Source organism: Petaurus breviceps, unplaced genomic scaffold, assembly GCF_028583685.1.
Source record: "Petaurus breviceps papuanus isolate PSGF00001 unplaced genomic scaffold, PetGlider_PUasm1.0 183, whole genome shotgun sequence".
Lineage (NCBI taxonomy): Eukaryota > Metazoa > Chordata > Mammalia > Diprotodontia > Petauridae > Petaurus > Petaurus breviceps.
In genome coordinates this window covers 3,513,649-3,526,611 of record NW_027185791.1, presented here as the reverse complement: position 1 = coordinate 3,526,611, position 12,963 = coordinate 3,513,649, and the positions used below count along the sequence as shown (strand labels likewise).

Below are 12,963 nucleotides of genomic sequence, written 5' to 3'. Positions count from 1 at the left end.
GATAGGTGCTGGGGCACATAACCTTCCCTTTAATCAACATTCTCTTTTCCCTGAACCATCTCCTTTATAAGAAGCTGGAGATTACCTAAATTTCTCACATTTAAATAAACTCAGACTTTTTGAAGTCTGAGCTTATGGTCAAACCAAAGGATTTTGGTCAAAGTTTTTGGTCATAATTTTGGTACTTAGGGCTTTAATGTAGGGTAATATATGTCTCTCAGTTCCTCATAGATCCCTCTTCCTTCCCTCCTTTCCTTTCCTTTCCTTTCTTTTCCTTCCTTCCTTCCTTCCTTCCTTCCTTCCTTCCTTCCTTCCTTCCTTCCTTCCTTCCTTCCTTCCTTCCTTCCTTCCTTCCTTCCTTCCTTCCTTCTTTCCTCCCTCTTTCCCTCTCTCCCTCCCTCCCTTTGTCTCTCTCTCTCTCTCTCTCCCTCTTTCCTATTTCAGGAAGATTACAAGACAAAAGTTATTAATAAAATAAAAGCCATAATATTTTTTTCATAATGTAAGCTTGGACCCTTCTCTCTAACAACCAAGATGAAAATCCTGTCTAGCTGGTCAGAAATATTGCCCTTTAATACTAATTTTAATCCTTATTATACCATGATAAACACTGGCACCCCCAATTTACCCTCTCTTTATGTAATTAAAGACATAAACAACTTAATAACAATTCAAAACAATCTTATCCTTATCTACAGAAAATGACTTTAAAGTAAAATAGCAAATAAACAACTTAAAAAGAATGGTAAACTCTATCTAAATATTTATCCTTTCCAATGGAAAGAAAAAAGAAAAAGACATTCCATTAATCATCTGGATTCTCAGCCAAGGAAAGTTCACCATATTGTCGTTGCAGCTCTCCTGTCTGACCCTGGTGGATGAAGATACTGACCATTCTGGTGGACTTTGCACATGCTCAATGCCATTCATGTCTGTTTCAAACCATTTTCATTATCTTTTTGCTTGCTGCGGCTTCCAATGCTAGATACTTTCTTATTAAGATTTTGCAAAAGATTCTGCCATCCATTCCTCAGGCTCAAATTGTGCCATAGTCCAAGCTCTTCCTAGGCTGGCAAGACTACAACTACCAGAAGTCCATGCAGTTTTTCTGACATCTCTTCCTGACCTGTAGGAATTGATCTCAACATCGGCTGCATTCCTCTATGGGGTTTTCAATTTCACAGTCCCTTGCAAAAAAAGCTGTGGTACACTTATCATCATCATATTATTGTTATTATGCATCACATAATCAAAATACAAATTAACAGTTAACAGAACAAGAATATTAACCAAGCTTCCAAGGTAATAACTATTCAAGGCAACCATCACTCTTTTGAAGTATTTTTTAAAATATTTTTTTTTGAAAGGGGGAAGGCAGGGCAATTGGGGTTAAGTGACTTGCCCAAGGTAACATGGCTAATAAATGTTAAATGTCTGAGGTCAGATTTGAACTCAGGTCCTCCTGACTCCAGGGCTGGTGCTCTATTCACTGTGTCACCTAGCCACCCCAACCATCACTCTTTTGAAGTGAAGTCAGATATCACACCACTATTTCTTTCTTTGTTTCGTTGTTATTCTGAGCCAAAGGTATAGTCAAGTGGTAAACTTCCTTCAGTTACTTTCTCAGCTGGTAAACTAGTTATACTGGGTAGTATATGTACTGTTAGTATATGTAGTCTGGAGATCCTCAGAGCATTGAAAACACAAGTCAAAAGGGCAAGTATATCTCATGCCCAAACATCAGCAGTTAGGGTATAAATCTGTTGGCATTATTCCTTTTGGAGTTTTACACATGTACTAGGAATGCCATATGTTGACTTTACTAAGATTTTTGTCTTAGTGTCCTTTACACATTAATCAGTGTGCTATTGAAAAACTCAAGCTATGGGTCCCCTTTAGGGTAGTAAGGTATATTTCTAGACTTCCTGATGCCATCCAAAGCTAATATCTCCTTACCTGGTGTTCTTTCAAAGTCTGTCTTGGTCCAGTTTGATCCCAGCAGAAAACCCATACACTGAGAAATGTTTTTCCCATAATACTTTAATAACTTTGAAAGCTTTCTGGTTTTTTTATATTCAATGTCTATATCATATATGCATGTATATGCGTGTACTATACATAAATTATATAATAATATAATATACAATGTATACATTAGCACATGTGCACATATATGTACATAGACATATGCACACATATACATACATGTACATATGTATGTGTGTGCACACATACACACAAAGTAATGAAATGGTCGATCATCACTAATCTCTTCCTGATATTCTTGCTATATCCTTCAAGTAATAGCAAGTCAATGTAGACAGGTTCCAAAGGTACCTGTACTTATGTTCATGATTTGATAGAACTTTTCTTTTTATACATTGAGCACACAATTTGCTCATCTTAGTGATTAATCTAGCCAACCTGGGCCAGTAAAATCTTACCAACTCTAGGGTTTTCTCAACCTATATGGCAAATCATCATGTAAAGCTCTCATGACTACTGAGAAATATGTATTAGGTAGAACTAATTATGCTGGTGCCATGTGTGGGATCAGTGGAAGTCTGGGACAATAGTCTGTTGAACAGCTCCTATTCCACTGTGTCTATAGTAACATGTCTTCATGGGACTTATAATTGAGTCTTTTAGCTCTTTTAGCATTACTTTTTCATTTTTTGAACTTGTATAAATATATCCAGTTATTCATCATCTGTTCTCTAGTCTTTTGCAGAAAACTAAGACAAAGAATATTGATTCAGTAGAAAATAGTTCATATTTGCTACTGTGGCAATGCTGTCTACTGGAAGTCTGCAACTTTCCATCTACATTACCTGTATATTACTGCCTGTAATCCAGTTCTTTGGATGTTACAGAGAGTTTTCATTCTTTCTTTGGTAATTTCACAGGCATCTGAGTCTTCATTGGTCTTCCTTGTCTGATGGTGTATACTGAGTTAATAGTTGGCTGTTGTCTCTGTTTCTGGCAATCAGCATCTAATTTAGTACTTGTCAAATTGGATTGTTGTCAACTGGGTTACTGCCATTTCATAATTTGAACTTCATTCTATATAGATAGTCTTTGAATTTCTCAGTCGTAGTCCACTTCAAAGGCAGGAACTACATCTTATGAATGGGATGATGTCTCACTGTCTCTCACTCCTCTTTTGACAAATGTAAATGGTTTCTGGAAACCTTTTCTATCTTGGTACAGGATGGCTCCACAGACCCCAAGTTGGAATTTGTGTAGGGAGCAAAAGTTTCTTTCAATATGTAGTCAACCAACTAAGTCTTTGAACTTTTGTCTATGTCTGTTTGTCCATCAGCTTCTAGAAGACTTTGTGGGTTTTAATAGAACTTTGTATTATGGGCTAGGACAGCTAGATGGCTTAGTGGATAGAGTGCTGGGCTGTGTGTCAGGAAGATCTGAGTTTAAACCTGGCCTCAGGCACTAACTAGTTGTGTGACCTAAAGCAAGTCACTTCACCTCTGTTTGCCTTAATACACTGGAGAAAGAAATGGTGAATCACTCTAGTATCTTTGCCAAGAAAACCCATATATCTGTGTTAAAATCCACAGGGTCCTGAAGAGTCAGAAATGATCGAATGACTGAACAAGGCATTGGAACTCCTGCTTTTTCATTTTAAAAATTATATATGACCAAGCAAGGTTATTCAGTGGCTTAGCAAGAGCAGCATAGTTTTTAATAAATTTGCAATAATAAACAGGAAATCCTAGAAAAGTCCTTAGGTCTTGAATTTCTTTGCACATGGCCAAGTCAGCAACACTTCTGTCTTCTCTAAGTTAATAATAATATCTTTCATGGGGCCCACTTGTCAGAGGTTCTCTCAAACTGCCATTTATTCATGGAAAGCATCAGGCAGGTCTTTTCCCTTTAGTTGATCTAATATTTTCATCAGTCTTTCCTCATATTCTTCTGGTTCCTAAAGATAATAATGCCATCAAGTTACAGAATTGTACAAGGCACAATTTATAAAAATTAGAGTCATCTCTCAATTAATAAATGATTCCTCAATTGATAAATGGTGAAAGGATATAAATAGGTAGTTTTCAGAGGATGAAACCCAAGCTATCAATAGTTATACAAAATGCTCTAAATCACTAACAGAGAGATGCAAATTAAAACAACTTTCAGGTCCACCTCACACCCCTCAGATTAGCAAAGTCAACCAAAAAAAAGAGAAAAATGACAAATATTGGAGGGGCTTTGGGAAAACTGGAACATCAATGCATTAATTGGTGCTTGTTCCAGGTATTTTGTAAAGTAATTTGGAACTATGACCCTAAACAATTGCATGGTACGTATCCTTTGACCTATTGCTAAGCCTGTACTTTAAAGAGATAAAAGAAAAAAAGGAACCATATGTAAGAAGATATTTACAGGAGCTCTGTTTGCAGTGGCAAGTAATTAGAAACTAAGGTCATGCCCAATAATTGTAGAATGTCTGAATAAATTACGGTATGCAAATGTGCTAGAATATCATTGTGATTTAAGAAATGGTGACAGGAATAGTTTCAGAGAAACCTGGGAAGATTTGTATGAACTGATGCTAAGTGAAATGAACAAGAGAGCAATTTATACAATGACAACCATATTATGAAGACTTCAAAAGGACTTATGATGAAACATGCTGTCCTCATTCCAGATTGAGAGATGATGAAATCGGAATACAGTTGAAACACTTTTTTTTTAGGGAGAAATGGGCAGTGTGGAAGTTTGTATTTCTCAACTCTTTACATTTGTAACAGAAGATTTGTTTTGTTGTTTTCTCAATGGGAGTAGGGGACGGAAATAGAAGGAAAGAAAGTGAATTTTTTGACTGAAAAATTTAATTAGAAATCCAAATTTTTGAATATAAATTTTTTTTAACAGTCTATTCCATATACCTATGGAAAAGACCTATTTGAAACTCCTGATGAGGACATTACTTGAGGGTCAGTCTCCTTCACTGTCTCCATCTCCTTTTCCAGAAGCTAGTAATATAGTTCTCATCTTCTGCTACACCAATGTTGCATTGTTTTTTTGGGTGTATGTGTGTGGTCATCTTAACTATAGGTGTAACAGAATATAGATCTTCCTTTGTGCTTTTCTTTTGGTGTTGGTGTTTGTGTATCAGGCCAGCATGGACTCTACTCCTTTGTTTTATTATCTTTCCACACAGAATAAGCTTGCTCCTGCTTCAACTTCTCAACCAGATTTTATGTGGCATTCTTTATTTTCTCTGAATCTGCAAGGCTCTTCTTCTGCCTACTTTTCTTGGATCATGCATTCAAAGTGAAACAAACAAAAATGATTACTCCAATGAGAGATAAGAAAATAAAATTTCACAACAAGAAATAAAAGTATATTTTAAAAGGCAATTGTATATTAAAATTAAAGGAAAGAATAGTAAATCTGGCAAAATGAAAAATTAAAATATAATGAAAGATTCAACAATCTTCCTCAAAAGTAGCCAATACTAGATTGCATTCAACTTTACACTTAAGCTGTAAAAATGGATTAATATAAAATATAACAAATGAAATTCAGAAAAATTCAAAATTAAAATGTATGTACCATGAGTATGCTAAATGAAATATATTGCTGGAAACTTTGCTTAAAATAAGCAAAAAATAAAGGGTTGGCTCCCATCCAGAGAAAAGATAATCACATTTTAAAAAATGGAATCAGCACAATTTACAATTAATAACCAGCAGGTGGCACTTTGGAGGGCAAAGTTTGGTTGAGGGAGGGATGTCCTTCCTCCCAACTGAAAAATGGAGGACTGATCCTTCCAGGCCTTTTCTTTCTCCTCCCACTGGATTAATTTTGGGACATAATCATCCCTTTGGTCAACATTCTCTTTTCTCTGACTTCCACCATTTTGTTGGAGCTAGGTTAGAAACTGCTTAAAGCCCCTGTGTTTAAATTGATCTATCCTACCATAATTGAAGAGCTTATAGTTTTAGATCAGGGTAATATAATGGCCTTCATACCAACCTGGATCCTTTTTGCCACTATTTCAGGGAGCTTATGAAATAAAAGGGTCATAGGAGGTTCATAAAGATAACTCAGAACCTCACTCACCCACCTCTAAGCTTAGGGGAAAATCCTGGCTAGCTAGGAAGAGATGTAGTCCCTCAATCCTGATTTTAGACCTGTGTCTATACACTGGTGTTCTTTATTTACACTCTCTGTATATAATTAAAGACATACACGACTCAATAGCAATTAAGATCAATCTTGTCTTTATCTAAATGCAGCTGCCTTTAAAGTACTATTGAAAACAGCTGATAAACAACTTAAAAAAGAACAGTAAACTCTGGATGTAAATATGCCACCTCTGTTCTCAACCAAGGGAAAGTTCACCAGGTTCTAGTCCCAGCTGTCCTGTCTGACAAAGATGCCAACCCCTCTGGTGGATCCTGAGTGCACTCAATACCGTTCTTGTCCTCTTTGTCATCTGCCAACCCACGCCTCTGTTTCTGCCTGCTCTGCTCTCCTGCTTCCAAACACTCTTGTCTGTTACTATATCCTATTATAGACCCCCCTCGATGCATCCTGGGATTAGAGAATTCCATTCCCCAGACTTAAACCATGCAGTGGCCCAGTCTTTTCCTGGACTGGGAAGGTTACAACTACCAGAAATCCACATAGCTGTTCTGAAACCTCTCCATCCTGTCTGCAGATATTGGTCCCGATACGGGGCTGTACTGAGACAAATTTGTGAAGAATTGTTGCTTTACGGTGTATCCTAGAAAGACTGTTCCTTGTGATGACTGAGAGGACATTTTAAGAGAAACTGAAATTAACTTATATTTAAGAAGACTATGGAGAGGATTTTTGAGGCTTTAACCAGTAAATCAGTAATCTGGAGTAAACAGAATGGTTAAATTCTATTTCCAGAAGTGAAGTCATCTACTATCATATTGAGGGTTTGAAATTACTCAGGTTATAATGTTTCTCATAGTCAAAATACTATAAAAAGTGTTTTATTATTGATTTTATTTGTTAATAAATTATATATTCATTAACTTTAATATTTATTTAATCATATTATTTAGGTATTTAATACATAGAAATACATGAGTACTATTGGAAAAGGTTTCTCTAGTTTATTAAATAATATCTAATAAACTAAGGTAGAGATTTAATTAATGAGAGATTCCATTTTTTTAATTGGAAAGAAAATATCCCCCAAATTTTAGGATTACTCTGGAGCTTGGGATAACAAGATTAAATATGGGAATGAGTCAAGTACTAGGCTGAAAGGTAGTCTACAAGTGAATGTGGTCAGTGGTCAAACCTTGATACATTTACTTATTACCACTGGGTTGAGAATGGTTATTCTCAATGATTATATGCCGTTCCAAGGTCCAGAAAGCAAGTGGCCCATCATGGGACTCTTTATGCTAGGATATCATGCAGCTTATCGCCTTATGGGGCTGTCTTTATCGCTACATTTAAAGCTGAATTTCTTTTCCTGAACTCTCACAAGAAAAAAAAAAATCTGACAAATCTCATCTGTCAGTAGTTCTCAACTAAGAGATTTAGATTTAATAGATAATGAATATTTTTTCCTCCACCCTCTCTTTTCTTTGATGAGGCTATTCCTTCTGATGGTTCCAGTACCTGACAACAGACACCCTACACTTCTATAAAGTAAGATGAGATTTTCTCTCTTTTAGAATGAATTGTTCTCTCCTTCTAGGGCTATGCAGCTTCATAGCTGCAGCCCACCCCTGCCTCCCCATCTTGTTTAGCAAACATTTTCTACCTCTAGAATATCCAAGAACTTTAATGAGTTTAGGGCTGGCAGGCTTTGATTCAGATGTTCCAGCCATGTCAGTGCAGCCTCTCTATCCAGATTTCTTTGTTTATCCAGCAGTTCATTACTTAGGAGTCGCTTGTCAAAATAGGTTAAAATATCCTTTGGGAAACATGGCCACATCTTTGAGACACCACAAATATGTTTAATATGAGAAAGATTGGCTCGATAAGAAAACTGTGATAGACTTGCATCACCAAAAAAAATTTCCTCTTTATTTCAGTTGTTTCTGAGAGCCCTGGCGAATCTCAGGGTTATAAATTTCTGTAGCAGACACATGAAGACATCAAGAGAAGGAGGAAAAATGATTGCTGATGATTTGTTCTAACTACTTGACCTTTTGACCTCTTCTCTAGATATATGACCAAGATGGGACACTACAGCACTTTATTGATGGTGGAGAGCCTAGTAAGTCAAGCTGGATGAGATATATTCGATGTGCTAGGCACTGCGGGGAACAGAATCTAACAGTAGTACAGTACAGGTAAGGCATACCTTGATTTATCTGCCATTTATGGAAGTCAAAACACCATATCTTATGTATGAAAATCCAGGCCTGCTAAGTGGCTTTTTAAAAATACCACAAGGCATGAATAGGGTGGCAGAATTTTTGTGCAAGATTTCCAAATGATGTTTATTTCTTGGTCTTTCGAGAGTTTTGAGAATAAGATTGCCGGGAGAGGAATCCCCTTTTTATTCATTGCTCAAAATTAAATCAATTCTATTATTACAGTAAAATCATACTATTAAATTAGTATTCTGAGAAAATCGGTGTGTTTTGATCGATAGTGCTAACCCTGAAGTTTTATTGAAATGGGTTCAAGTTCAGGCTTAGACATATGCTAGCTATGGGACCTTGGCAAATCATTTAATTACTCAATGCCCCATGAAATTATCTCAAAAGATAAGTTAGAGAGGAGCTGCCAGTCTGCATCAGTGGATTAACTTTCCTCAGTATGAATTCCCCACAGTAATGAAATTACAATTTTGGAGCAAAAAGAAAGTCATCCTTAAGGCCTGTAGCTGTGTGCTATGCACAGCTTGGTGACAAAACAAATGCCAATAACACTGAGTTTCGAGACCCTGGACAGAATATGAGGCACTGAGTTACATGGGATTTGATCCCCTGTCCTTTAGATTTAACTACAAGAATCCTCACACTCAGCTGCCTTCGGCCTCTCTCCCAAGGGAAACTATTTCATCTACACTAAGGCAATGTGAATCCCTGGCCCAACGTAACCCTTACAGGAATGTTGACCGATTGTTCTGGAGCAAATGACCTGAGCCTGAAGCATACATCCCCCCACCTCTAACTGAGCTGCCACAAAGCTCAGGCATGTCTCTGATCGCTTGGGCTGTGGCTCAAGGTGCTAAGGATGTTTTAGAGTGCAAAGGGGCACTATAGTTTTCTAAGTGGTATGGATGGTAAGGAACCTTTTCACTCAGATTTGGACTTGTAGGTTTCATCAGCTCAACGCACCTGTTGTTCAAGCCTTTCTCGTTTAACTGCCATGAAGGTTGGAGTAGACGTGAGTAGGCAGATGCAAATCAATTGGCCAAAAACCCAAAAATAAACCCAAAGCACAGCTAAGTGTTCTCACACCAAAACCCCATGAAAACATGTGTCATATAAATATATGACCTCAGTTATAAACAATTGTGTTCCCTTTAGTATCAGAAGCAACTGTTTAGCTTTATTAGGCATTATAGACACATCAAAGCAGAATTCCCTTTTTGGGCCAACTTGCATTTTTGCCCACAGCTATTTATTTTTCTTTTCTGTTTTGATTTTCAAATGAAACGTTTTAAGTTTCTTCCTGACACAGGTTAAAAGTTGTGAAACTCTGGTTTCCTTCCTAAATTGTACCAACTTTTTCATAGGGAAACAGTTTGACTGTCTATGCCTTTATGCCTAGATGTTCTCTGTGGCTTTTTTTTTTTTTAAACGAAAATGACAATTCAAAGGAAAGTTTAGTTCCAATATTATTCATAGTCTTAACTTGTGTTCAATATAGATGCTTGTTTTCATAAAACATCCAGCAAGAGGAAGAGCTAAGACTTTTTCTATCTATTCAGCAAAGGTTAATGATGCTTTGGGCACCAAGAGAACTTTTAAAGACAAATGCCACATCTCAAAAAACTGAGAAAAAGCCTAAGAGGAAGGTGGTCATGAGTAAGTTATTACCATCTGTCAATATTAAGTGAATTTTACAACTTTCCTTTCATGATGGAGCTTTTACTTAGAGTTCACTCTGCTGATCTGTTTTCGATTACTTCAGATCTTTCTAAAATGAACTACAAAAACACAATTTAAAAAACTGGCATCCATCATCAATGACTCAGTCCAAGTTGTAAGAAAATAGAAAAGTTGGACACCGAAGAGCCAGCCTAATTTTTATTGTGCATGGACGTCTTCTTCACAAAAAGTCAGCTGGTTTAAATTCGTTCTGTTATGATTTGTAATATCTAAATGGAATTTTCTTCAAAGCGCCCTTGATTGATTGACCCTCAGCTGAACGTTTTGTTTTTATTTTGAGGCTGACAATAATGTTTGTTGGCATGTGTTCTTCTTCAACTGTGTGGGGACGCCATGAAGCTATCTTTATGAGTCATCCATCCACAATACTAAATACATGTCAGCAAAGGAAATATTATCCGAAAAGGGAAAAATCCCTTTGATGTGCTTCAACATGCAGAGATTTCTGCGAGTTTTGGAAGCTCTGTCTGCTTGTAAGGAACGGTGTACACTTACACTTTTTTTCTCTCTTTCGGCCTACTCCAAGCCTAAGAAGACCACCCATTGCTTGAAAACAGTTCTGCTCTTTCAGCAGCAAAGTGTGTCATTTGGTTTTAGCACATTCATTTGCCGGACCACTGTGTTTATGTTAAGGGAAGCCAAATGGAGAGATGAAATGTTACAAGGTTGAAGTACAAAGTAGTCTTGATTTTTCTCAAGTTAGGAGATGTCGGTAATTTATAGCACGGCTCTAGTTTTGATTTTTTTTTAATGTAATGGTGGAAAGAATTAATAAAATGCACAGCTTTGGGAAATGCTAGAGAAGGAGGGGTCAGGAAGGCCAGACAACGGCTGGTGTTTTTGTCAGATATTCATAGAATGTTGGGGAAAAACATTCTGCTTAGCTAGCAGTGCCCTCGTGAGACAGAATGGCACTGAGTGAGGAAAATAACAAGATAAATGAAATTTTTGCAGCTGCAAGTAAAATATTGAGAATCTGCACTTTTTTATTGATCTTTATGATCCCATTGCCAAGAGCCACTTTGTGGTGACAAAATATGTTGACAAGTGCATATCTCACTGCCATGAAAAATGTGGTGAAGGATTCTCCTTATGTCTGCAGTGTTATACAAGGAACAAATTGCACTGCTAGGGCCAATTCCTTACAGAAAGACTAAATTTAAGGCTTACCAGCCCTAAACACTTTTATCTTGAACTTCAGGCTAATATTTGTAGCAATTCTTCATTGAAAGAAAAAAAAAACCAATGGAAGTCTCACATTTTTTTTTTAAGTCCATAGATAATTTTTCTCCACCACACTAGCTGTTATAAAAAACGTTCATTTCTTTGTACTTTGGCTGTATCATTTTGGTGCCTAATCTTTCAGAGTGAAGTGTTCCTCCTGTATTTATTGAATTTCTCTCTGACTCAGGGTTCTGACTCTTCTCCTGTATCAAAATCTAGGAAGAAAGGGGCCAAAAGAATTTTTATTTTAGTAGGTCCTTACATGGCAGGACAGTTTAATTTTATTACAGATTTGGTAACTTCCAGTTACAAGTTGGAGAAATCTCCTTAATGCTTTCCTTTACAAATAAACGGGCAATGTCCCAATCAGGTTGGGGAACTAGTATCTTTACTATTTTTGATGAGGGAGGATTTTTCTCAGAGCAAAATGGATTGTTTTTCTATATGCTGTTGATTTCCAGTCCTTTTTGGATGAGATAACCTTCTGATTCATTAGAGAAATCTCTCATGGGACAACTATGGAAATAAAATGCAAGTTGTTTATAGGCACTTGGTTATAGGCACTAACTGAGGCCTGGTGATGATAAGGTGGGTACAGATTTATGGGAAACAGAGACTATTTAGGAACAACAGGAAAGAAACTTTTGAAAGCTATAAAAGTGTGCATAGAGTAAATGCATCATACATGTTACTAAGCTGGGTTTTCTTTTTGTTTTGAATAGGTCAAATATATTCTACCGAGCCTGCATCGATATCCCCAGGGGCACTGAGCTTCTGGTGTGGTACAATGACAGCTACACATCTTTCTTTGGGATCCCTTTACAGTGCATTGCCCAGGATGAAAACTGTAAGAACTTATTTCAGCTCTAAATTCATGTCTCATAATCAGTGTTTAAAAGCTAGCTTTTAAAAATGGTTTCTAATTATTAAAATTTGGCATACGATGAGAATGTGTGCAACTCTTTATTTCATGATTTCCTTTTACCTGAATCATCTTTCCTTCCATTTTCCCCAGACCCTTCACTCTTCTGTCTACCACACATCCAGCTGCCGAGTCTTGTCAACTCTACCTCTGTTAACATCTGTTACATTTGTCTTTGGCTTCTCACTCGCCCACCCTTCGCCACCTCCTGCCTGATCTATTGAAATAATTTTCTAATTGAGTTCCCTGTTTCTTCTCTCCTCTTTTCAACTCATTCTTCACACAACTACCAAAGAAATCTTCCTTAAAGCACAAATCTGACCGTGTCATTCCCTTGCTCAAAAATCAACATGGCTCCCTATTGCCCCTACAAATACAATCTCTGCTCTTTGGTATTTTGGGTCCTTTATAATCTGACTCCAGCTTACATTTTAAAATGTATTAAGAGTATGTATTACAACACTCTGTGTTCCAGCCAACCTGGCCTATTTCCTGTTTCTCACTCATGAAATTCCATTTACTATTTCTGCATCCTTGCAGAGGCTGGCTTTGATTCCTGGAATGCCTCTTCACCTTTGCCCCTGAGAACGCCTTGTTTCCTTCAAAGCTCAACTCCAAGTGCCATCTCCTATACGAGACCTTTCCTGATTGCCCAGTTGCTACTGTCTCCCACTTAAAAATCATATTGTCTTAGCTTTACATGGATTTCTATTTCCTTATATACACATGATTTTC

At 37.0% G+C, this 12,963-nt stretch overlaps 1 protein-coding gene across 1 annotated transcript in view; it reads left to right on the top strand.

Moving 5' to 3' along the window:
* Nucleotides 1–12,963, top strand: part of PRDM6 (PR/SET domain 6) — a 161,180-nt gene that overhangs the window by 106,009 nt on the left and 42,208 nt on the right. The window contains exons 4-5 of the mRNA XM_069087814.1: nt 8,182–8,309; nt 12,029–12,153. Of these exons, the coding sequence (XP_068943915.1) occupies nt 8,182–8,309; nt 12,029–12,153 (253 nt within the window). The remainder of the gene's footprint in view (nt 1–8,181; nt 8,310–12,028; nt 12,154–12,963) is intronic.